The 27,228-nt window shown below is 43.3% G+C and overlaps 1 protein-coding gene across 1 annotated transcript; it reads right to left on the bottom strand.

Annotated features, from left to right (window-relative positions):
• Positions 1 to 5,527: 5,527 nt before the first annotated feature.
• On the bottom strand, positions 5,528 to 26,024 carry LOC311100028 (TBC1 domain family member 13-like). The gene is made up of 12 exons (XM_084140759.1): positions 25,726 to 26,024; positions 23,699 to 23,772; positions 23,573 to 23,613; positions 19,430 to 19,491; positions 18,494 to 18,593; positions 12,666 to 12,748; positions 12,252 to 12,411; positions 9,598 to 9,808; positions 7,436 to 7,599; positions 7,040 to 7,200; positions 6,759 to 6,816; positions 5,528 to 6,647 (listed from the first exon to the last, which is right to left on the bottom strand). The coding sequence occupies exons 1-12, from the start codon at positions 25,746 to 25,748 to the stop codon at positions 6,582 to 6,584; spliced, it is 1,203 nt and encodes a 400-aa protein (XP_083996885.1). The 5' UTR covers positions 25,749 to 26,024; the 3' UTR covers positions 5,528 to 6,581.
• Positions 26,025 to 27,228: the final 1,204 nt, after the last annotated feature.

The raw sequence follows: 27,228 nt of genomic DNA, 5'->3' as shown, positions 1-27,228 counted from the left end.
TTATCAACCCATGGAGGTCTGGATTTGGAGTCACCCTCAAAATTAAAGTGGAAATCCACACTACAGGCTGATCCAACTTTGATGTAATGTCCTTAAAACAAGTCAAAATGAGGCTCAGTAGTGTGTGTGGCCTCCACGTGCCTGTATGACCTCCCTACAACGCCTGGGCATGCTCCTGATGAGGTGGCGGATGGTCTCCTGAGGGATCTCCTACCTGACCTGGACTAAAGCATCCGCCAACTCCTGGACAGTCTGTGGTGCAACGTGGCGTTGGTGGATGGAGCGAGACATGATGTCCCAGATGTGCTCAATTGGATTCAGGTCTGGGGAACGGGCCAGTCCATAGCATCAATGCCTTCCTCTTGCAGGAACTGCTGACACACTCCAGCCACATGAGGTCTAGGATTGTCTTGCATTAGGAGGAACCCAGGGCCAACCGCACCAGCATATGGTCTCACAAGGGGTCTGAGGATCTCATCTCGGTACCTAATGGCAGTCAGGCTACCTCTGGCGAGCACATGGAGGGCTGTGCGGCCCCCCAAAGAAATGCCACCCCACACCATGACTGACCCACCGCCAAACCGGTCATGCTGGAGGATGTTGCAGGCAGCAGAACGTTCTCCACGGCGTCTCCAGACTCTGTCATGTCTGTCACATGTGCTCAGTGTGAACCTGCTTTCATCCGTGAAGATCACAGGGCGCCAGTGGCGAATTTGCCAATCTTGGTGTTCTCTGGCAAATGCCAAACGTCCTGCACGGTGTTGGGCTGTAAGCACAACCCCCACCTGTGGACGTCGGGCCCTCATACCACCCTCATGGAGTCTGTTTCTGACCGTTTGAGCAGACACATGCAGATTTGTGGCCTGCTGGAGGTCATTTTGCAGGGCTCTGGCAGTGCTCCTCCTGCTCCTCCTTGCACAAAGGTGGAGGTAGCAGTCTTGCTGCTGGGTTGTTGCCCTCCTACGGGCTCCTCCACATCTCCTGATGTACTGGCCTGTCTCCTGGTAGCACCTCCACGCTCTGGACACTACGCTGACAGACACAGCAAACCTTCTTGCCACAGCTCGCATTGATGTGCCATCCTGGATGAGCTGCACTACCTGAGCCACTTGTGTGGGTTGTAAACTCCGTCTCATGCTACCACTAGAGTGAAAGCACCGCCAGCATTCAAAAGTGACCAAAACATCAGCCAGGAAGCATAGGAACTGAGAAGTGGTCTGTGGTCACCACCTGCAAAACCAGTCCTTTATTGGGGGTGTCTTGCTAATTGCCTATAATTTCCACCTGTTGTCTATTCCATTTGCACAACAGCATGTGAAATGTATTGTCAATCAGTGTTGCTTCCTAAGTGGACAGTTTGATTTCACAGAAGTGTGATTGACTTGGGAGTTACATTGTGTTGTTTAAGTGTTCCCCTTATTTTTTTGAGCAGTGTATAATCGCCAACAGTAACAATGCTATTGTCCTTCCCTATAGTCACAGACGTTATGAATTTTTAAGACAATGGAGGATTGGGTTGGTCAAATCAGAGCACAACAAGACAGTACAATTTACATTGTTGCCCTGTGTAGCAGTGTCATGGCAAACATTCGCCTGACACCAAGGTCATTGTGATGCAAGTAACAAAAAACTACCAGATGAAGACAAAAGACTGTTCTGCCATGTTAAACTCAAAGGAGGAAAAGCATTACAGAAAAGGCTGTCGACATACAGGGTTACAAAATATATTATTATACTTTGTATCGACTATGCGTACTCTCCTCTAATTCCACAATTATAGTAACTTTTTTAAACATATAGGCTATACTGGCTCCCATCAAATGGTTGGCAGAGATGAGACCAGAGGCCGCGAGCTGCTTTCTGAAACAGTCTTCATATTGCTATAAAACTGATTGTTTGTAGTCCTAAAATGGAATGTCTGCTGGGTGGTAGTGCATTGCAGTTGGCAGGATGACTATGGCATGGGGCTTACTGCTAGCCCTATCCTGGACAAGACCTCAATATCACAGGTCAAGGAAGGGGGGAAGAGGTGGGAGAAAGGTGAGAGCCAAGGGAATGAAGAAAGAAGGGGGAAAAAAGGAAAGGAAAAAATCACAATGGCGCAAGATAACAATGAGAAAAAGATGGAGAACGATAAATCATCGTTGACAACAGCCATTTGTGAATCACAGGAAGACGAGACTATCCTTTGTTGTCATTGGTGAACCTCCAAGAGGGAATGTGTCACTGTTTATATACAATGCCTTCAGAAAGTATTCACACCCCTTTACTTTTTCCACATTTTGTTGTGTTACAGCCTGAATCTAAAATGGATTAAATTTAGATTTTGTTACTGATCTACACACAATACCACATAATTTCAAACTGGAATTTGTTAATAGAACATTTTAGAAATTAATAGAAAATGAAAAGCTGAAATGTCTTGAGTCAAGCCTAATTAAGTTCAGGAGTAATAATGTGCTTAACAAATCACATAATAAGTAGCATGGACTCATTCTGTGTTCAATAATAGTGGTTAACGTGATTTTTGAATGACTACCCCATCTCTGTACCCCACACACACACACACACAATTGCCTGTAAGGTCCCTCAATCGAGTAGTGAATTACAAGCACAGATTCAAGCACAGAGACCGGGGAGGTTTTTCAATGCCTCGCAAAGAAGGGCTCCGATTGTTAGAAAAAATAAATAAACAGATGCTGAATTTCCCTTTGAGCATGGTGAAGTTATTAATTAAGCTTTGGATGGTGTATCAATACACCCAGTCACTACAAAGATACAGGCGTCCTTCCTAACTCAGTTGCCGGAGAGGAAGGAAACGGCTCAGGGACTTCACCATGAGGCCAATGGTGATTTTAAAACAGTTACAGAGTTTAATGGTTGTGATAGGAGAAAACTGAGGATGGATCAACAACATTTTAGTTACTCCACAATACTAACCTAATAGACAGAGTGAAAAGAACGAAGCCTGTACAGAATAAAAATATTCCAAAACATGCATCCTGTTTGCAACAAGGCACTTGAATAATACTGCAATAAATATGGCAAAGAAATTAACTTTTTGTTCTGAATACAAAGAGTTATGTTTGGGACAAATCCAACATCAATGAATACCACTCTTCCTATTTTCAAGCATGGTGGTGGCTGCATCATGTTATGGATATGCTTGTCATCGGCAAGGACTAGGGAGTTTTTTAGGATAAAAAGATACAGAATAGAGCTAAGCACAGGCCAAATCCTAGAGGAAAACATGGTTCAGTCTGCTTTCCACTGGGAGATTAATTCACCTTTCAGCAGGACAATAACCTAAAACACAAGGCCAAATCTACACTGGAGTTGCGTACCAACACGACATTGAATGTTCCTGAGTGGCCTAGTTACAGTTGACTTAAAATCGGCTTGGAAATCTGTGGCAAGACTTGAAAATGGCTTTTTAGCAATGATCAACAACCAATTTGACAGAGCTTAAAAAAGAAAAAAGGGCAAATATTGTACAATCCAGGTGTGCAAAGTTCTGAGAGACTTACTGAAAAAGACTCACATATGTAATCCCTGCCAAAGGAGTTTCTAACATGTATTGCCTTCATTAATTTTTTTATAAATGTTAGCATTTTTCTTCTACTTTGACTGAGTATTTTGTTTAGATCGTTGACCAAAAATTACAATTAAATCCATTTTAATTCCACTTCGTAACACAACAAAATGTGGAAAGAGTCATGGGGTGTGAATACTTTCCGAAGGCACACATTATGATCAAGACATGATAATAGTCACACTGATCGACCAATCCAAGTTGTTTTAACTAGGAGTGCTCCCATTTCATTCAGTGTGTTCAAATACTCAACATACACGATATATACAAAAGTATGTGGACACCCTTTCAAATTAGTGGATTCGGCTATTTCAGCCACACCCGTTGCTGACAGGTGTATAAAATTGAGCACACAGCCATGCAATCTCCATAGACAAACATTGGCAGTAGAGTGGCCTTACTGAAGAGCTGTGACTTTCAACGTGGCACCATCATGGGATACCACCATTACAACAAGTCAACTCGTCAAATTTCTGCCCTGGTCAACTATAAGTGCTGTTATTGTGAAGTGGAAATGTCTAGGAGCAACAACGGCTCAGCCGTGAAGTCGTATGCAACACAAGCTCACAGAATGGGACCGCAGAGTGCTGAAGCACGTACAAATTGTCTGTCCTCGGTTGCAACACTCACTACCGAGATCCAAACTGCCTCCGGAAGCAACGTCAGCAAACTAAGGAGCTTCATGAAATGGGTTTCCATGGCCGAGCAGCCACACACAAGCTTAAGATTACCATACGCAATGCCAAGCGTTGGCTGGAGTGGTGTAAAGTTCGCCGCCATTGTACTCTGGAGCAGTGGAAACGCATCCGACGGACGAATCTGGGTTTGACGGATGCCAGTAGAATGCTACCTTCCCCAATGCATAGTGCCAACTGTAAAGTTTGGTGGAGGAGGAATAATGGTCTGGGGCTGTTTATCATGGTTCGGGCTAGGCCCCATAGTTTAAGTGAAGGGAAATCTTAACGCTACAGCATACAATGACATTCTAGACGATTCTGTGTTTCCAACTTTGTGGCAGGTCATTTCCTGTTTCAGCATGACAATGCCCCCGTGCACAAAGCGAGGTCCAACCCCATCGAACACCTTTGGGATTAATTGGAACGCCGACTGCGAGCCAGGCCTAATTGCCCAGCATCAGTGCCCGACCTCACGAATGCTCGTGGCTGAATGGAAGCAAGTCCCCGTAGCAATGTTCCAACATCTAGTGGAAAGCCTTCCCAGAAGAGTGGAGGCTGTTATAGCAGCAAAGGGGGGACCAACTCCATATTAATGCCCATGATTTTGGAATGAGATGGTCGACGACCAGGTGTCCACATACTTTTGGTAATGTAGTATCCGTTAGTACCTCACTTTAGTACAATAATGCTACATTGAACCATAGCTAGTCACAGACTGTCAATTTGTACAAATTCCTGCCAAGGTATCCTCCAATTTGTCAGTTGGAGGATACCATCTTGCCACTGAAATAGTGTTAGAATGTAGACAGACATGGACGGCGATACCTGGAAGTTCTAGGGAGTCCCAATAAAACTGAAACGCAAAAAGGTAACTGTTTTGTGAGCTGTATCATTCTCACAATAATGATTAAATTATCAATACAAAGCAAGCCATTCTCTGTGTACTTAATGAAGTATCACATTATTATATAGATCCTACAGTTTGAAAAGGTACATTTCAATGGTGTATTAACTTTGTGGTAACTGTTAGCGCTTTGAGATAAAAAATCTATAACACATTCAATCATAGTGATTTTCAGTCATCAACTCTGTTATCTGTCAATTCCATTATCTGAGTACAGAAATGTTATCATCATAGCATTTCAATGTCATTAAATTATCCATGATGCATATTTAGTTATGATTGTCAATAATTTGTTCTCTGTAATAGTCTAACAGTATGCAGAGCAAAAATTGTGTTATGCTTCACTTAAAACGTATGCTTTACATGTGAACCACTTTTTTTAATGCGACCAGAAATAACTCAAAATATATTAAGATATGACTCAAAATATATTATTAAAAACCTGAATGCCCAATTCAATTTGATGGTTTTGTTTGAAAAGTAATGCCCTTACATCAAAATAGACCTTATAATCATCACTGTATCAATTTCCCCCTAAGGCTGAATTTAAGACAATCAAGGGTTAATTTACCGTTTCCTTCCTGCCTGCCTGTTGCGTCACTAGCATTTGGGCTAACGTATAAGAATGCACTATATGTTAGTGAGTAAGGTACAGGTTTCACACCCCATTGGTTTCATAGCAACATTTGCAAACATACATTAATATTGGAGATTCAAGAGAGAGGTTACAACTGGCTGGCTATAAACTGGCCAGTTTATACAAACAGAGAGAGGACCTTCACATTTCAAAGGGCCCATTACCAAAGGCATATGATCCTAGTAACAATCTATACTCTTAAACTAAATCCTATGCGCTCTGTGTGGCAGCATTTTTGGCTCTGGACATTTTTTGTTGTGGATAGACTTTCCACAGCAGTATTATATGTCGTCTTTCGTATGAGCTCCACAATAAAAAATAACCATGTTCACTTATAAAGTAAAAAAAGGTAATCCCCACCACACTAAAAAAATTGAAAAAAAAACCTGTAGTATTTAAAAAACCTAGGAGTGTTATAATAGCACTGACAAACTTTATAATGACGCTGCTGTATGGGTAAGTGGTTTCTCTGCTTCATACATGTAGATTGTCGTTTTCTCAAGTGTTCAGTGCAAAAATAAATAGCTTGAGCCCACACACCCCTCTCTGAGAGAGTGGAAATACTGTCAGGCCGTGAGAGTGAGACGAGAAGTCTAAGTATTGAGTTTGGTTTCTTCGACAAACTGTGCACCACCCTTGTGTACCACCCTGGCACCAGGTGGCTTCCTCTTCCTTCCAGGGTGCAATGGGGACTCATTGTCACCTAGGGTTACCAGTTTCATTGGTGCCTCCCCCCCAACCAGGAGAGGGAGATAGAAGGGGGAGGGGTGGCTATGAGCCATCCTGAAGCTCCTTGGCTTTGGCCAGGATGGTGTGGACATCTGAGATGGGGTAGTCCTGAAGAAGAACATGGACAATCAGTCAAATGTCAAATAAAACCACCTTAGTTGCCCAAGCATGACCTACATTGGCCCCACTAATTGGATAGACCCTTTTAGATGGTCTTACCTGCAGCAGTCTCATGTTGACCGTGAAGTCTCCTGCAAGCAACTGATCTCGAATCAGTCTGAAACCACACAAATAGAAATAACAAACATAAAACATTATATGGTAAGATCCAAATCATATCCAATTCCATCCAAATTCAAGTCAATTCAGGAATTGCATTGCATTCCTAAAATAATCTACAGACTTGGGGAATTGGCTATGGGGTCAATCTGGGGTTATGGACGCTGGTTCGTCCAGGGGGTTGTGCTTCATTTCTGGGCAGGACAGAAGGGGGAACTCACACGAGCATGGCGCAGCAGACCAGGATGAGGAAGTCGAAGCGGTCCTGGTCGGAGAAGAGTGTGTCCCAGATGCGGATGACGTCGGGCAGGAGGAACTCCTGGGACAGCAGCAGGGTCAGCCAGCGGAAGGTGAAGTACTGCGGCTTGATGTTCTGCTCCTGCTGTTAGAGAGAAGGGAGGGAAGTTGAGAAGATTGAACTAGCCTCCATCATTACTACAAACATAACATTAGCCCACTAAATCTAACACAATTTTTGTAATTGCATGATGTGTACTCCTACCAAACCCACCCCCCTCCACTACCCCTACAAACTTCTATCCTTTCAGAGCCGTGAAGGGGAGTCAACAAGGGCCTAGGGATGGCTTTGGGACTGGGCCCAGGAGGCCTTTGCTCACCAATTTCATATAGAGGTCCATGTCCTTCTCTTTGAGCATGGAGTAGACGCTCTCCATCTTGTAGGTGATGCCGCACTGTGAGTCGTCCAGGCTCTTGATGAACATGTCCCGGTTCTCTGACATCAGGTTGGTGAAACAGAAGAAGGTGTCCGCCTCGGCGTGCTCTGATTGGTTGGACAGGCAAATCAATCAATCAGTCGATCAATCGTGCCCTACCTAGTGTCAATTGTGTCTGTCTGTCTGTTCAACGACTGCCAGTCAATCAATATATTATAAACAGTAACCATGTTACCATATAAAAACAAATCAAGACAGCTGTGATGGAAATAGAAAGTGTCAGTACAATTTCAGAAATGTTGACAGACAATTTGTTCGTAAGACATGGTGGGATCTTTTTGTGTCGGTAAAATGAATTATTGGGGTGGAAACGATTTCTTGCACAATTGTTGATAGAATAACTATCATGTCGAGGTAGATTTGCAGTCACGCGATGCTATGTTGTGTGGTGGTCCGACTACGACTTGAAAAATAATGCACCGTTTATTAGGCTACAGATTAAATAAGTTATAATGAACTTCATAGGGCGGTGAAAGTGCACAGTGATGAGATTGATGCTCCTTTCCAATAAATATCGAGGGTCTTAATTTGTATGTTAGTGACATGGTGATCAGTGCTTAGCTGCCAATTAACAAATAAGAATGATCTTATCCATCTCATCATACAACCTAATCTGTCCACTTTATCAGCAAACTGTTGTCTAGAGAGAAGATTGGGCAAGTTTGCCATTTATCACAACAGTTTGTGTGACAAAACCATAGATAAGAGTGGAAAATGCAATGGAAACACATTGAACGGATGTTTTTTTATTCGTGGCATGAGAACTTTAGCGCAAAATTAGTTTTTATGTGCTATATGTCATCATCACGCACAGCCTTTTTTATAATATTTGCATGAAAATATGTCGCAAATTGGATGGAAACCTAGCTAGTAAAATACTTATTTAGAGGTGGCACAATAACAATCTGAAGATGAGATGGAAGAATATGAAATGTTGGCCATCCCTAATTTCTCCTCTAGGTGGCAGTGCTGACTCAGCTTGATCCATTCCATCACAGAACATTAGCACTCTGATGCAGAGACCAGTGGAAAGTAGCAGCAGGCAGCAGCAGAATGAGCTGATGTTTGCGATTAATACAATAGAATAGTACTTTATTTGTCCATCTACACTAGAGACGAAAATGTGTCTTCTGCTATGCTCCCAAAACATGCATGCACATACATACACTACCGTTCAGAGTTGCAAAGAAAAAGCCATATCTCAGACTGCCCATCTTAATCTTTTATTTTTATTGGCCAGTCTGAGATATGGCTTTTCCTTTGCAACTCTGCCTAGAAGGTCAGCATCCCGGAGTCGCCTCTTCACAATTGACGTTGAGACTGGTGTTTTGCGGGTACTATTTAATGAAGCTGCCAGTTGAGGACCTGTGAGGCGTCGGTTTCTCAAACTAGACACTAATGTATTTGTCCTCTTGCTCAGTTGTGCACCGGGGCCTCCCACTCCTCTTTCTATTCTGGTTAGAGCCAGTTTGCGCTGTTCTGTGAAGGGAGTAGTACACAGCGTTGTACGAGATCTTCAGGTTCTTGGCGATTTCTCACATGGAATAGCCTTAATTTCTCAGAACAAGAATAGACTGACGAGTTTCAGAAGAAAGTTATTTGTTTCTGGCCATTTGAGCCTGTAATTGAACCCATAATTGCTGATGCTCCAGATACTCAGCTAGTCTCAAGAAGGCCAGTTTTATTGCTTATTTAATCAGCACAACAGTTTTCAGCTGTGCTAACATAATTGCAAAAGGGTTTTCTAATGATCAATTAGCCTTTTAAAATGATAAACTTGGATTAGCAAACACAACGTGCCATTGGAACACAGGACTGATGGTTGCTGATAATGGGCCTCTGTACACCTATGTAGATATTCCATTAAATATCAGCCGTTTCCAGCTACAATAGCCATTTACAACATTAACAATGTCTACACTGTATTTCTGATCAATTTGAAGTTATTTCAATGGACAAAAAAATTGCTTTTCTTTTGAAAACAAGGACATTTCTAAGTGACCCCAAACTTTTGAACGGTAGTGTACGTCCCCTCCTGCACCCACCTTTCCACTCGTTGTTGGGGTCGATGGCAAAGGTGTAGTAAATGGGGCCCACCACCTCGTTCATGCCCTGCACGTAGGCAATGCCTGGGTTGAGCTTGGCGTAGATGAACAGGATGCGCTCCACCACCTCCCAGTGGGCCTCGCAGCCGCTGGGCAGCACCTCGTACTCGTTGGACGGGTACAGGTTAAGGGCCTTGCCCGGGGAGCTCACCTGGAGATGGGGAGCGGAGGAGAGAGCAAAGAATTAGGACCGGATGAAAAACAACCCCTAGTTATGTGCTTGTGTAGATCTGAAAGGATTGGATAGGTATACAGTGAGGGAAAAATGTATTTGATCCCCTGCTGATTTTGTACGTTTGCCCACTGACAAAGAAATGATCAGTCTATAATTTTAACGGTAGGTTTATTTGAACAGTGAGAGACAGAATAACAACAAATAAATCCAGAAAAACATGTCAAAAATGTTATAAATTGATTTGCATTTTAATGAGGGAAATAAGTATTTGACCCCTCTGCAAAACATGACTTAGTACTTGGTGGCAAAAACCCTTGTTGGCAATCACAGAGGTCAGACGCTTCTTGTAGGTGGCCACCAGGTTTGCACACATCTCAGGAGGGATTTTGTTCCACTCCTCTTTGGAGATCTTCTCCAAGTCATTAAGGTTTCGAGGCTGACGTTTGGCAACTCGAACCTTCAGCTCCCTCCACAGATTTTCTATGGGATTAAGGTCTGGAGACTGGCTAGGCCACTCCAGGACCTTAATGTGCTTCTTCTTGAGACACTCCTTTGTTGCCTTGGCCGTGTGTTTTGGGCCATTGTCATGCTGGAATACCCATCTACGACCCATTTTCAATGCTCTGGCTGAGGGAAGGAGGTTCTCACCCAAGATTTGACGGTACATGGCCCCGTGCATCGTCCCTTTGATGCGGTGAAGTTGTCCTGTACCCTTAGCAGAAAAACACCCCCAAAGCGTAATGTTTCCACCTCCATGTTTGACGGTGGGGATGGTGTTCTTCTCCTCCAAACACGGCGAGTTGAGTTGATGCCAAAGAGCTCGATTTTGTTCTCATCTGACCACAACACTCACCCAGTTCTCCTCTGAATCATTCAGATGTTCATTGGCAAACTTCAGACGGACATGTATATGTGCTTTCTTGAGCAGGGGGACCTTGCGGGCGCTGCAGGATTTCAGTCCTTCACGGCGTAGTGTGTTACCAATTGTTTTCTTGGTGACTATGGTCCCAGCTGCCTTGAGATCATTGACAAGATCCTCCCGTGTAGTTCTGGGCTGATTCCTCACCGTTCTCATGATCATTGCAACTCCACGAGGTGAGATCTTGCATGGAGCCCCAGGCCGAGGGAGATTGACAGTTCTTTTGTGTTTCTTCCATTTGCGAATAATCGCACCAACTGTTGTCACCTTCTCACCAAGCTGCTTGGCGATGGTCTTGTAGCCCATTCCAGCCTTGTGTAGGTCTACAATCTTGTCCCTGACATCCTTGGAGAGCTCTTTGGTCTTGGCCATGGTGGAGAGTTTGGAATCTGATTGATTGATTGCTTCTGTGGACAGGTGTCTTTTATACAGGTAACAAACTGAGATTAGGAGCACTCCCTTTAAGAGTGTGCTCCTAATCTCAGCTCGTTACCTGTATAAAAAGACACCTGGGAGCCAGAAATCTTTCTGATTGAGAGGGGGTCAAATACTTATTTCCCTCATTAAAATGCAAATCAATTTATAACATTTTTGACATGCGTTTTTCTGGATTCTTTTGTTGTTATTCTGTCTCTCACTGTTCAAATAAACCTACCATTAAAATGATAGACTAATCATTTCTTTGTCAGTGGGCAAACGTACAAAATCAGCAGGGGATCAAATACTTTTTTCCCTCACTGTACACAATATGGCCAAATTTCTACCAATTTCTAAAATAAACGCCTGAAACTAGATCCCCTACATACTGGTCGGGGGAGGTTCTCTTCTGCACTGTTCAACCAACCCAGTAAACGTAGAGGAGGAGTTAAAATGGAGTGTCGCTTTGTTAACGTCCAAAAGCGGATGTCGTGTCACAGGCTCTCTTTCCATTTCGCATGAAAAACTGAATATCCGGTTGTTGGGGACTCAGCAGAGGCTAATCAGAGGGCAACGTGGATCTATTACCATATTGCTTAGGGTGACGAAACAGATTTAAGCCACTCGAGAGTTCTTAAAGTAGTTGAAGCATTACAGCTCTCGGCCATAGAAGACCATTGGAGAGGGGCATCAAGTCAATCGTTATGGGATGGAAATGGACACAAACTGAAAACACCCATAAGTCAAATAAGGTTATCGACCCATCACCATTAAGCCAATACACTCGCCTGGACCTTACAGTACATACTCACCACTGTGTGCACATAATGACTGCATTGCTTAAAGCAGGAAAGGGGGAGGGGGATTGAACATAACACAGGGTGGTAGAGTCAGCAGATCTGAATAGTGTTTCCCCTAGCATTACCGAAACAAGGTCGCCCTGCTGCCCCCGGAAGTGGAGGCATTCACATTGACAGACCAATGTCTGTTTTTACACATAAACAACAAACACACACGACCCCCCCTCTTCTCCCCCTCTTCTCCCCCTCTCTCTCTCTCTCTCTCTCTCTCGCTCTCTCTCACATTGGTGACCCCGCTGCGGTTGCGGTCCACAGTCTGGGCCTTGAGGGTGGTCTGTTCCACGCGGCGCCTGAGTGTCTCGTAGTCGTTCTGGGGATCCAGGATCAGCTGGCAGGGGTAGTCTGTGGGCCACTGGAAGAACGCCATGTCGGGGTACAAGCGCCTGCCATCATAAAATACACTAGTTAGTGTATTCCTATGTGGAACATAAGGCTTCCACGAGAGAGCCACTGTTGTCAATTTTCAGCCTTTTTGGAGACGGTATTACATGACCGGCTACTGGAATACATCAATAGTCTTTATTCATCAGTCAAGTTGCTTGCCCCTCTAAAGGATGAGTGACTTAAAATGCATGGAGATGCACTTCACAGACAGCCAAAGAAGTACCTAGCTTGTTGCCCAGGCAGTCAGACCTACCGGACATCTTTATCAATCTGCAGCAGCACCTCGTTGTCTCTGAAGTAGTTGTTCCACTTGCTGTCTGGGTTGGGGTTGAGAGGCTGAGAGAGAGAAAGAAAGAGGCCGTGAAAATGAATATATGGGAGAAAGAAAGAAAAATCATATACAGTGGGGAGAACAAGTATTTGATACCAGTGGCGGCTGGTGAAAAATATTCTCGGTGGGGCTGTGCCATACTTTTTTTTTCCTGTAACCATCGCGATATATTTTAACACAAACTGCAGGACAGCAGTGCTCAGTGAAACATTCAGTAATTATTTAATGCCAATATTAAAAAGTTGAGGCATTCTTACACAAAAACATATTACACAAACCCAAGCCTTTCATTTGCATTTAAAGTGAACTTTTCACCATTGGTAGTAAACAGGCAACGCAACAGGCATGCTGTCAGAACAGAGTGGAAAGTGGACAATAACATGAAATTATTATAAAGTTTATAGGAAATCTTACACTGTATAAAAGGATGTATAATATAGAAATGGATATCAAGTGGATGAACTCAAACCTTTGACTGGAAGAATAGCATACAGTATTTTATGATCATACTAAATGTGACTAATTGTTAATGTGCTCCAGAACTGCAACAATTAATTGATACAAACAACATATATACAGTAATATTAGCAAAGACACTATTAAGACTTTCTAGAGTACCATATATAACTGGATTTTTTATGCTAAGGTCAACTATATACAAAGAAACATGCGGCCAGAGCTGCTCTGTGTGTGTGTGTCTGTCATCTTATTTGTACAGGAATTTTGCCCGTCTGTCCTTCTGAGTGGCAAACCTCTCAATGACCCTTTGATTAAAGTCAGGAATGTCCCTGACAAGTTTCTTCTCCATGGAGAGCATGGCCAGAGCGTTCAGGCGATCCTGTGTCATGCTGTTTCTCAGGAAGGTCTTGATCCTTTTCAGTGTAGAGAAGCACCTTTCTGACTCAGCAGTTGTCATGGGTGTGGTGATGAGGATCTTGAGGAGGCTGGCAGTCTCTGTGAAAGTGCTCTGAAGGTTGTTCTCCATGAAGAACTGGTACAGGGGCACTGCACCACTACAAGCCTTGAACTCACTGTTCTCATAGATGAGGGACAGTTCGGTTTTGAGCTTGGCCTTGTTCAACATGGGGTACGCCTCCACGGTTGTTTCAAGCGCTGTATCGGGGAACTTCACACTGTGTTGTGGGAACAACTCTCCGTGCAATAGTGTTGCGCTGATGAGGTGCTGGGTGAAGGAGAACCTCTCTTTGGCATGACTCAGGATGGTATCACATACCTGTAAAAGATACATCATCAGCTTTAATTTGCAATTAAGCTATTTTGATGCAAGTGATCCTGACTGACACATGCCTATGTCCAACTCAAGTATATGATTACCAAGGTGCTGATTGTTCAGGGTTTTGGCTACATACTACCAGGCCTGAAAATAGTTCTAGGGGGAAACACTGACAATTACATCACAACTTACCTCTATAGCCAACCTCTGTTGTTCTCCTGGTCCCAGCATCCTCCGTCGCTTGATGGGCTGTTGCTGCTCGTCAGATGCGCTGTCCCCACACAAAGAGGGAATTGAGGCCCTGGGTCCAAAAAATAAAGTTTAATTTGATAACTTGCAATCAGACTTCTTAACTCACTGTAATTCCCCCTCAACACACAACCAGTGACTTTTATATATATATATATATATATATATATATATATATATATATATATATATAGACAGACAGACAGACAGACAGATAGTGTGTATATACACACAAACTATGTCTAGTAACTGCTTTTAACCTGTGATGTACATAATTAACTGATGTTATTACGTTTTAAAGCCTTTTTCTATTACATTTGTGAGAGGGATGCAACATCATTTTGTTCTGCTGTGCACTTAGCAATAAAGTTAATCTTCAATAACAACTAGGCCTCTTCTAGAAATTGACCTGGTGGACACCTGAATAATTATTACAAACTGTGTAGTACTTTCCTGCATTATTATCAACGTCTGATTGTGTCTTCTCTTTCCTTTTAAAATACTAAAACAAATATAATTGTGACGGCTCTATGATAATCACTCACTTTGATGACCAGACACATTTAGGCTTTTAAACTGTTGTAAGTGAACTATTCATCTTTCTAACAACATCTTTATCAGCCAATAGTAAATATAGTTATTTACCTGATTGTTAGCATGCTGTCTGTGAACCTCTGGACAAGTGCTTTAATGAAGACAGGGTCGATGTTCCTCTTCTGCAGCTGGCTGAAAAGCATGTCCACATTTGGCATGATCTTGTGGAACAGTGCCAGGAAAAAACAGAAAGCCTCGTCTTCGAGCATCCTCACAAAGCCCCCCGCCTCTCTGACAGTCGGGGCATCAAAGTTCCCAGAGTCTCTGATGGTCTGGAAACACGTTAGGAGGTCATCCCTGTACTCGTACACAGTGTTTACAGCGCGACTGTGGAAGTTCCACCGTGTTGTAGAGGCTCTGGGGAGTCTATGCGCAACCACTTCGTCAAGCACGGTGGTTCGCTTGGGAGACCTGGAGAAGAAAGCAGAAAATCCTGCAAGGTCGGAAAAGAAAGTGCCGATCCTGGGGATGCGTGAAGTAGCCTGCTGCATGATGAGGTTCAGCTGATGTGCATAGCAGTGGACGTAGTGCGCATTTTCGTACACATCCACTATTTTACGCTGCACTCCGCCGGTGGCTCCCCTCATCACACTTGCTCCGTCGTAAGCCTGGGCAATAAGTTTGGCCTTTTGTCCATGTGAGAGTATGGTGCTGAGCCTCTCCAGCAGCGCTGTAGCGATGGTGTCGGCGGTTGCGTTCTCGATCAAAATGAACTCGAAAAAACGCTCTTGGACGTTACTTTTAGCATCGATGTAGCGTATCACAAGCACCAACTGGCAGTGGGTGGAAACGTCAGTCGTCTCGTCAGCTTGAATGGCGATAAAATCAGCACTCTTTACTTCCTCCAGGATGTAATCCTTAAGCACTGACAGCATACAGTCCAACAGCTCGTTCTGTATAGTCTTTGACGTGCCCTTAAAAACGGTAGCTGTCTTCAGGTGCTCCTCCAGCACACTGTCGAGGGAGGCAACAAAATCCACTAAGCCCCGGAAAATGCCGGGGTTGTCCGAGGAGTCAGTCTCCTCGTGCCCACGCAAGGCCAACTCAAAAGCCCCACAGAACTTCACACAATCGATAATTTTGGATAGAATGTGCCTGTTTTTATCCACCTCCTCATTGTGTTTCCTCACCGCAATCCTGTGGCCGTCATCCAGCTGCGTAGCAATGTTCACCCTTCCTAATACAGCTAGCTTTACAGAGTTGTCCATGTGTGCCCTGGTGTTCTCATGTTTCTTTACCTTCTCTGACAGGTGCTTCATATCCCTCACTCCGGTACCTGTCCATGCTGAATCTGACCCCGTCGTTTTAAAAAGCAAGCACGGAAAGCAAAATAAAGCATTAGCATCAGTGCACCCAGCTAGCCAAGCCTTCCTGGTGTACCAGCTACGGGAGAAGCCGCGCATATACTGCTTCCCTTTCTCGCTAGCCTGCTGTCTGATTGAGAGGTCAGGTTGATCTGGGCCCAGCTCTTTCACCCGAACTTTCTCTGACAAAGTTCTCCTCTCAAACGGATCTTGGAGGAGAGATTTCACCGAGTTAGGGTTGGGTCTTGGAGGAGTAACGTTTGCGCTCGCCATTGTCGTCTAGTAAAAATGGCGCCACTGGAGCCCGGTCCTTATTTTATCAGGGGCGAGCTTGGGGCGATAAAATAATCGCCCTCCTTGGATTCGAATTAAAATCGCTGATTAGCTACATTTTATGTCATACATTCATATCTTAAATTAGCAATTGGCTTAACTGCTACGTAGACCCGCCTCCTCGGGGCACTTTCTGTATCGCCCAGAGCTGACGAGGCGTTTGACAGGCAGAGGAAAGGTTGCGAATATGATTTTCTATCATATCTTACACATATTACTGTGTGCATTCCATATTTCAAACACACAAATATTGACATACTGATGTTTTTATTATTATTATTATTTTATTTTTTTTATTATTATTTTTTATTTTATTTAAGGGGGCGGCGCCCTAGCGCCCTCTATCGGCCAGCCGCCACTGTTTGATACACTGCCGATTCTGCAGGTTTTCCTACTTACAAGCATGTAGAGGTCTGAATTTTTTTATCATAGGTACACTTCAACTGTGAGAGACGGAATCTAAAACAAAAATCAAGAAAATCACATTGTATGATTTTAAAGTAATTAATTTGCATTTTATTGCATGACATAAGTATTTGATACATCAGAAAAGCAGAACTTAATATTTGGTACAGAAACCTTTGTTTGCAATTACAGAGATCATACGTTTCCTGTAGGTCTTGACCAGGTTTGCACACACTGCAGCAGGGATTTTGGCCCACTCCCCCATACAGACCGTCTCCAGATCCTTCAGGATTCGGGGCTGTCGCTGGGCAATATGGACTTTCAGCTCCCTCCAAAGATTTTCTATTGTGTTCAGGTCTGGAGACTGGCTAGGCCACTCCAGGACCTTGAGATGCTTCTTACGGAGCCACTCCTTAGTTGCCCTGGCTGTGTGTTTCGAGTCGTTATCATGCTGGAAGACCCAGCCACGACCCATCTTCAATGCTCTTACTGAGGGAAGGAGGTTGTTGGCCAAGATCTTGCGATTCATGGCCCTATCCATCCTCCCCTCAATACGGTGCAGTCGTCCTGTCCCCTTTGCAGAAAAGCATCACCAAAGAATGATGTTTCCACCTCCATGCTTCATGGTTGGGATGGTGTTCTTGGGGTTGTACTCATCCTTCTTCTTCCTCCAAACACGGCGAGTGGAGTTTAGACCAAAAAGCTCTATTTTTGTCTCATCAGACCACATGACCTTCTCCCATTCCTCCTCTGGATCATCCAGATGGTCATTGGCAAACTTCAGACGGGCCTGGACATGCGCTGGCTTGAGCAGGGGGACCTTGCGTGCGCTGCAGGATTTTAATCCATGACGGCGTAGTGTGTTACTAATGGTTTTCTTTGAGACTGTGGTCCCAGCTCTCTTCAGGTCATTGACCAGGTCCTGCCGTCATCAATGATCACCTTCCTCATGATCATTGATGACCCACGAGGTGAGATATTGCATGGAGCCCCAGACCGAGGGTGATTGACCGTCATCTTGAACTTCTTCCATTTTCTAATATTTGCGCCAACAGTTGTTGCCTTCTCACCAAGCTGCTTGCCTATTGTCCTGTAGCCCATCCCAGCCTTGTGCAGGTCTACAATTTTATCCCTGATGTCCTTACGCAGCTCTCTGGTCTTGGCCATTGTGGAGAGGTTGGAGTCTGTTTGATTGAGTGTGTGGACAGGTGTCTTTTATACAGGTAACGAGTTCAAACAGGTGCAGTTAATACAGGTAATGAGTGGAGAACAGGAGGGCTTCTTAAAGAAAAACTAACAGGTCTGTGAGAGCCGGAGTTCTTACTGGTTGGTAGGTGATCAAATACTTATGTCATGCAATAAAATGCAAATTAATTACTTAAAAATCATACAATGTGATTTTCTGGATTTTTGTTTTAGATTCCGCCTCTCACAGCTGAAGTGTACCTATGATAAAGATGACAGACCTCTACATGCTGTGTAAGTAGGAAAACCTGCAAAATCGGCAGTGTATCAAATACTTGTTCTCCCCACTGTATGCATTAGCTGAGACAGTCCAGCAGTGTGTATCAGAGTAGGAAATGTTTCTATTTTGTGGGTAAAAAAATAGGGAGAAGAGAGGGGGAACTCACGTGGTCCTCCATCGTCACATCCTCTCTGGAAAGTCCCAGATTGGCCTTAATGATGCCTGGCTGGATGATCATCTCCTTTAGGAACTGGGAATACACCTCCCTGTGGGCCACAAACAAATACAACATTATTGTATCTCTATGCCTGTGGGTAACCGCAAGAGACAGGGACCATCTTAGGTCAGCTACGCCTAGTAGTTTACTTTAAGGAGTTACATTTGACTTGATTTTCACTAAGGGGGAAATGCCCTCAAAGATACAGCCATGACATCATGGAGATACCAACATATTTCTTATACTGACCCAATTCTCTCTGGTTTACATGAATTGACTAGGGGCGAGGCATTGTTTATTGACAGGGCAATTCAAGGCACTTCAGGCAGGATCAATCAAACACTTGAAGGATTTGAAGGATTTCAATAATGTGAGGAGAGAGCCAATAGAAGCAGCAGACAAGCATGACTCATCATCATCATCACCATCACTGTCTCCCGGGCCGAGCAGACCCGATATAGCTGTCCTGTGCTGGGTGTGTTGTGTTTTAGTGTGAGATTTTAATAGGTCAGGTTCCATTATGACTCAGCTGTTTGTCTAGAAACGCTTGGTAAAATCTGAAGGATTCCAAAGTAAACTCCAGTGGGACAGGAGGGATATACTTGACTAAGAACTGGTTAGTTACCAAGGTATAACTCAGGCAGAGATGGAAGGATACACGTAGTGGCTAAGTCTTGAGCAGTAGATGTTTTCATGCACTATATACTGAGTGTCCAAAATAGGGCTGAGTTAAAAATGAATACATTTAGAGATGGCTTTAATTTCATTTTAAACAATCAAACCCTCCTTGCAAGTGCACACATTTCTTATTCTGAAAATGTCCATTAAATCTCCTCCTGTTGATAAAGAATTGATGTCCACCAGCACTGTTGGAGACGTTTTTACCTCTGCTTTTTGAGGAAGGAGTCCCATATCATCTGGTCCAGAGGCAGGTAATTGAGCAGGACCTGGAAACATGGAAGGAAGTTATCAGAAATAAGAATCCCAATCATTCACAGATAAGATTAGAACAACAGGCTTAATGTAATACTAAAACTAAGGCTAATTATACATACTGTAGATCACGTGTCAAACACAAGGCCCGCGGGCCGAATCCGGCCCGTGACACATTTCTATCCGGCCCGCGCAATGATTTGGGTTGTCAATTCATTTTGGCCCGCCTCCATACCAACCCCGATGCGCTGCACTGCCAACGTGCTGCACGCCAAAAGGCAGCGCATTGCCACAGACACTCCTCATCCCAGATCCACACACAAGCCAGTGCACTGTATCATATCACCACTAATGGCACTGACCTAAAAAAGTTATAAAATAAAGAATTCACACGCAGGTATAACTTACTACTAAAGGACAATAGGCCACACAAGCGAGTATAAATGAGTCAACAGTTGAGTCATCTACTTTATGAAATCACAGCCTGATGAGCTCGCATCAGTGAATTCAATGTCAATTGCGCTGCTTTCGTGTGTCCCGTTTACAGTGCGCAGTGGAGGGAAAGTGTACATACACCGTACAGACACATGCCACAGTCCTAGGCTACTAAAATGTTGCAGTCTGGCTTTGGTTTTTAAAGCTTGACAATGAATAACCAAAAAACTAAACCTGCAACAAAACACAATGCAAAGGAGAAACATGTACAGTCGTGGTCAAAGGTTTTGAGAATGACACAAGTATTGGTCTTCACAAAGTTCGCTGCTTCAGTGTTATGAGATATTTTTGGTCAGATGTTACTATGGTATACTGAAGTGTAATTACAACCATTCCATAAGTGTCAAAGGCGTTTATTGACAATTACATTAAGTTTATGCAAAGAGTCAATATTTGCAGTGTTGACCCTTCTTTTTCAAGACCTCTGCAATCCGCCCTGGCATGCTGTCAATTAACTTCAGGGCCACATCCTGACTGATGGCAGTCCATTCTTGCATAATCAATGCTTGGAGTTTGTCAGAATTTGTGGGTTTTTGTTTGTCCACCCACCTCTTGAGGATCGTGGTTCTCAATGGGATTAAGGTCTGGGGAGTTTCCTGGCCATAGACCCAAAATGTCGATGTTTTGTTCCCCGAGCCACTTAGTTATCACTTTTGCCTTGTGGCAAGGTGCTCCATCATGCTGGAAAAGGCATTGGTCGTCACCAAACTGTTCTTGCACTGGTCGTCACCAAACTGTTCTTGGATGGTTGGGAGAAGTTGCTCTCGGAGGATGTGTCTCAAGATTTTAAAACATGTTTTAAGTTTAAATGTTACAACAGCCTAACTACGTTTTTGTTATATGGAGTTATTAAATACTTGTCGATTAGGGTGGCAGCATATTATGCACATCTGCAAGCATAGCAGCAAAGGCTGGACAAATATGATTTATCTCTTCATTTGTTTTAATATGGTAAAATGCTATATACAGCATCCTGTAGGCTACATAGGTGGACATTATAAAGGGTCAAATTTATTCAAATAAAACAATGGGCTGTTTGGGTCCACATTTTTTTGTATAAACAAACATAGTCTATGTCTGGCCTGCGAATTCGTTGTGTTTTATCAAAATGGACCATGCGCTGATTGAGTAGATGTACAGTGTATTCGGGAAGTATTCAGACCCCTTTCCTTTTTCCACATTTCCTTACGTTACAGCCTTATTCTAAAACAGATTAAAGTATTTTTTCCCCTCATCAATCTACACACAATACTCCATAATGACGAAGCGAAACAACAGGTTTATAGACATTCTTGCAAATGTATTAAAAATAAAAAAACTGAAATACCTTATTTACATAATTATTCAGACCCTTTGCTATGAGACTCGAAATTGAGCTCAGGTGCATCCTGTTTCCATTGATCATCCTTGAGATGTTTCTACAACTTGATTGGAGTCCACATGTGGTAAATTCTATTGATTGGACATGATTTGGAAAGGCACACACCTGTCTATATAAGGCCCCACAGTTGACAGTGCATGTCAGAGCAAAACCCAAGCAATGAGGTCGAAGGAACTGTCCGTAGAGCTCCAAGACAGGAATGTGTCGAGGCACAGATCTGGGGAAGGGTACCAAAACATTTCTGCAGCATTGATGGTCCCCAAGAACACTGTGGCCTACATCATTCTTAAATGGAAGAAGTTTGGAACCACCAAGACTCTTCCTAGAGCTGGCCGCCCGGCCAAACTGAGCAATCGGGGGAGAAGGGCCTTGGTCAGGGAGGTGACCAAAAACCCAATGGTCACTCTAACAGAGCTCCAGAGTTCATCTGTGGAAATGGGAGAACCTTCCAGAAGGCCAACCATCTCTGCAGCACTCCACCAATCAGGCCTTTATGGTAGAGTGGCCAGACGGAAGCCACTCCTCAGTAAAAGGCACATGACAGCCTGCTTGGAGTTTGACAAAAGGCAACTAAAGGACTCTCAGACCATGAGAAACAAGATTCTTTGGTCTGATGAAACCAAGATTGAACTATTTGGGCTGAATGCCAAGCGTCACGTCTGGAGGAAACCTGGCACCATCCCTACGGTAATGCATGGTGGTGGCAGCATCCTGCTGTGGGGATGTTTTTCAGCGGCAGGGACTGGGAGACTAGTCAGGATCGAGGGAAAGATGAACGGAGCAAAGTACAGAGAGATCCTTGATGAAAACCTGCTCCAGAGTGCTCAGGACCTCGGACTTGGGCGAAGGTTCACCTTCCAACAGGACAACGACCCTAAGCACACAGCCAAGACAACAAAGGAGTGGCTTCGGGACAAGTCTCTGACTGTCCTTGAGTGGCCCAGCCAGAGCCCGGAGAAACTCCCCAAATACAGGTGTGCCAAGCTTGTAGCATATTACCCAAGTAGACTCAAGGCTGTAATCACTTCCAAAGGTGCTTCAATAAAGTACTGTGTAAAGGGTCTGAATACTTATGTACATATTCTTTCAATTTTTTAATAATGGATTTAATGGTGCTCCGTGGAATGTTCAAAGTTTCTGATATTTTTTTATAACCCAACCCTGATCTGTACTTCTCCACAACTTTGTCCTTGACCTGTTTGGAGAGCTCCTTGGTCTTCATGGTGCCGCTTGGTTGGTGGTGCCCCTTGCTTAGTGGTGTTGCAGACTCTGAGGCCTTTCAGAACAGGTGTATATATACATTTTACATTTTAGATTTTAGTCATTTAGCAGACGCTCTTATCCAGAGCGACTTACAGTTAGTGAGTGCATACATTTTTCATACTGGCCCCCCATGGGAATCGAACCCACAACCCTGGCGTTGCAAGCGCCATGCTCTACCGACTGAGCTACAGGATCATGTGACAGATCATGTGACACTTAGATTGCACACAGATGGACTTTATTTAACTAATTATGTGATTTCTGAAGGTAATTGGTTGCACCAGATCTTATTTAGGGGCTTCATAGCAAAGGGGGAGAATACATATGCACGCACCACTTTTCCATTATTAATTTTTTTGAATACTTTGAAACAAGTTATTTTTTTCATTTCACTTCAACAATTTGGACTATTTTGTGTATGTCTATTACATGAAATCCAAATAAAAATAAATTTAAATTACAGGTTATAATGCAACAAAATAGGAAAAACGCCAAGGGGGATGAATACTTTTGCAAGGCACTGTAAATGTGCTCCCGAGTGGTGCAACGGTCTAATGGACTGCATCTCAGTTTTAGAGGCGTCACTATAGACCCTGGTTCGATACCAGGCTGTATCACAATCCGGCCGTGATTGGGAGTCCCATAGGGCGGCACAGAATTGGCCCAGCGTCGTCCGGGTTTGGCCGGGGTAGGCCATCATTGTAAATAAGAATTTGTTCTTAACTGACTTGTCTAGTTAAATAAAGGTTAAATAAACAAAAATAAAAAAATGGTATTTCTAAAAACCTGTTTTTGCTTTGTCATTATGGGGTATTGTTTGTAGATTGATGAGGGGATGAAAACTATTTAATCCATTTTAGAATAAGACTGTAACGTAACAAAATGTGGATAAAGTCAAGGGGTCTGAATACTTTCCAAATGCACTGTATGTCTATTAAAGGGCTGGAGCAACTCACTTTCCAGCAAAGTGCACGGATGCCTCCTTCAAATGGGATACCTGAGAGAGAGATAGGAAACATGAAAATGTGTTAATAAAATATGGGGGGAAAATACATTTTTGGTGGTGAAAGTAAAAGTCTTACCGCTGAAGCAAAGTTCCCGAAGCGCCTTTAAGTCTAGCTTCTCTTCACTCAAGGCCACCTTGAAATCCTGGATCCTTAATTTGCACAAGAAAGGAAGAAATAACATCTCAAAGTAGGTTGTGTTGTTAGAGGCATATTGTTTGTTACATTCATGTAGATCATAAAATAAGCACGTCTTAATGCCTCGCATCAAGAAAGAGGAAGGTAGTATGAAAAAATGTATGCACTCACTAACTGTAAGTCGCTCTGGATAAGAGCGTCTGCTAAATGACTAAAATGTAAATGTTACATTCCTATAACGCCTCATTCAGATTATACACATGCAGCAGAGAGACTGGATGCTCAGTCTTATAGAAAGAAGTGTGTGTAGAACTAACATGATTGGCTATTACATTTTACATTTACATTTTAGTCATTTAGCAGACGCTCTTATCCAGAGCGACTTACAGTTAGTGAATGCTTACATCTTTCATAATGGCCCCCCGTGGGAATCGAACCCACAACCCTGGCGTTGCAAGCGCCATGCTCTACCAACTGAGCTACAGGAGGGCCTATTCAGCTATTCAACATCCATTTTTCATAAACCATATCTGTGATATTCTGATTTTTTTCTAACATACTGAACAGAACCAAATAAAAAGTTATTTGATTTCAATCTAGTATGCCTTTCTCCTGTAATAGCAATTTCTCTCTTTCCTCTTCTCTTTCCTTGACTTCACCAGCGGCTACATCCTGTTTGTCATGGATCTCTCAAACTGCAGATGATCAGCAAAGTTACTCGGCTTGGGGCTATTCAAAGGGAAAACAGTTCATCTGTTTTTTATCAAGCACCAGTGCTCACGAGACACCAGCCCTGACCTCAGATCATTAACGAACACCAGGCAAAAGTGCTTTGCTGTCACAGTTAAACCCTAACTTTGATTGCCCTTCATAACATTGGATCCATTATTTTCCTGGAACAATTAAGTCTAGAAGCAAGAGTGAATAGTAGCCTAAACGCTAGGGAAGCTTAATAATGAGAAACCTTCAACTTTTCTTGCAACTAAGCCTTGCAGCAAAATTTCAGCCATCAAAGAAAATAGGTTACTGTAGTAGGCATTTGAACCGTTTTATTTACAAAGAGTCTGTATTTTCTTGGCTACTCTTTGATACTGCCAAATAGCGGGAGTGTAAATAGATTTAAATCAAGTGAATTATTGTATCCTGCTTTGAACTGCCCTTGTCTCACAAGAATTTAAAAGGATGTCCTGTTAGTATGTGCATTGCATAGGCCAAATGTTATGCAATAGGCTATATACCAACATTGCATCTTGAGTAGATTAGCTTGTACTTCTCCCTGTCTTTGGGGCTTATAACTAACATGAAGTCAAATACAACGCACAGGTTTGACTGTCTCGTTTAAAAGGGTCTCAATTTTGTTTTGATAATTTGATCAGTGGAGAATGTGTGCATGATGTTAGCAACCTTGCTTAGTTGCATAATTGTATTTGAGGAATTAGGTAGCTAGCCCAGTCCTTCCTAACCCAGTCCTTCCTAATGTTTGCCACTACCTAGTTCATTAAAACCTCGAATAAAATGGTCCTTTAGGGAGTCATTCAGTTTAAATGTTTACATTTAAACGTTACAGTACCTGGAAAGACATATAAGATAGTTGTGTCGGTGGACAGCTTGAGAGCCTATGAGCTAGCTAGCTACAGCAGATAGACAGTTAGGAAAAATGTTTTCCATTCAAGCAGACTGGAATTTAAAAACATTGTCTGCAGTGTAGTACAGTACAAAGAAGCGGGCATTGTCATCGATGTTGCTAGCAGATGTTTTCCCCTTTCCTCGAGACAACGCAACCCGGCAGAGCTAGCTAGTTAATAACGTTAGCCTACAGGGCTTTCAGAGTCCCACCACATAATCCACGATCAATTACAGTGAACGCACCACATGAGATTTACGATAGACAAACATAGCTATATGACACTTAATCGAATGTGATATTATGGCCTACTGTCCATTTATAAATAAAATCTACATCTCACCTGCTTCGGTACGAGCTCGACATGTTGGAAGAATCCAAAAGCAAGACCTGCTGCGTGCCACAAGAAAAATACTCCGATGGTGAAACATCCACGACGACACTTGGGAAAGATTACTTTGCTGTTTGTGTTCAGATCTTTTTCTTCAATGAGGTTTAACGGCGGTTGGCATCCAATTTGTTGCATTACCGCCACCTACTATACTGGAGTACAACTCCCTTATCTATTCTTGAAAAATAAAATAAAACAAAGCAAAGAAATATCCTACCATCTAACACTACACTCACAACTACAAACCTACTAATAATAATTAACCCCACCCTTCTACACTATTTAAATATACTCACTCCTACCTCACGCCCTCAACCTGAAATGATGGGACATCACTACTTAACACTCCCTGTAACTCTTCTGCTGTCAGGTCTCCCACACCCAAATATCTCTCTGCAGCTGCCACCACAACCTCAATTTTCTTCGATTTGCGTTCCATCCCTGCAGAACAATTAATAACCATTGCTATAAACGCTAAAAAAAAACAATCTTACTGAAACATACAGTGCTATGAAAAAGTATTTGCCACCTTTCTAATTTTCTCTACTTTTGCATGTTTGTGATACTGAATGTTAACAGATCTTCAACCAAAACCTAATATTAGATAAAGGGAACATAAGTGAACAAATAATACAATAATTACATATTTATTTCATTTATTTCATAAACAAAGTTATGCAACACCCAATTCCCCTGTGTGAAAAAGTAATTTCCCCCTTACACTCAATAACTGGTTGTGCCACCAAATGCTTCCTGTGGTTGTTGATCAGTCTCTCACGCAAGAGTGTGAGGGTAGGTGTCTAGGTGTTTCCGAAGGTGCAACCACGGTGGAAAGTCCAGACGGTACCTCCACCGTGCGCATTCCCCCCGAATACCATGATCTGGCGCTCGCATTTTCAAAGACTCAGGCGACTAAATTACCACCACATCGGGCGGGGGATTTTGCGATAAACCTTCGGGTAGACGCTGTACTTCCCAGGAGTCATGTGTATCCCCTGTCGCAGACTGAAACGGAGGCTATATACGTCCCTCCATTTTACCTGCTTCCTCAAGTTTCTTCTTTGTGAAGAAGAAACATGGCGGTCTACGCCCGTGCATTGATTATCGATCACTGAACAAGGCGACGATAATATTTATTTATCCTCTCCCCCTCATTCCTTCAGTGATTGAGTCAATGCATGGGGCCCACTTCTTCACCAAATTAGATCTCAGGAGTGCCTACAACCTGGTGCGTATTTGGGAGGGGGATGAGTGGAAGACAGTATTCAGCACAACCTCGGGGCATTATGAATACCTGGTGATGCCCTACGGTTTGATGAATGCTCCATCCGTCTTCCAGTTCTTTGTGAACAAGGTGTTTCGGGACATGCTTGGTCGCGGTGTGGTGGTCTACATCGATGACATCCTGGTGTATTCCGCTAGGCGCGCCGAGCATGTGTCCCTGGTTCGCAAAGT

This window comes from Coregonus lavaretus (assembly GCF_964263955.1).
Source record: "Coregonus lavaretus genome assembly, chromosome: 24".
Classification (NCBI taxonomy): domain Eukaryota; kingdom Metazoa; phylum Chordata; class Actinopteri; order Salmoniformes; family Salmonidae; genus Coregonus; species Coregonus lavaretus.
This window is presented reverse-complemented; position numbering and strand designations above follow the sequence as displayed.

What these genes read in the sequence shown, in the direction of transcription:
- LOC311100028 (XM_084140759.1), bottom strand. Translation starts at nt 25,748, where the DNA reads ATGTCGAGCTCGTACCGAAGCAG. An exon ending in GTCTGCTGCGCCATGCTCGT is followed by an intron (nt 6,817 to 7,039) that starts GTGAGTTCCCCC and finishes GTGTGGTTTCAG; the next exon opens with ACTGATTCGAGATCAGTTGC. An exon ending in TCAACATGAGACTGCTGCAG is followed by an intron (nt 6,648 to 6,758) that starts GTAAGACCATCT and finishes GTTCTTCTTCAG; the next exon opens with GACTACCCCATCTCAGATGT.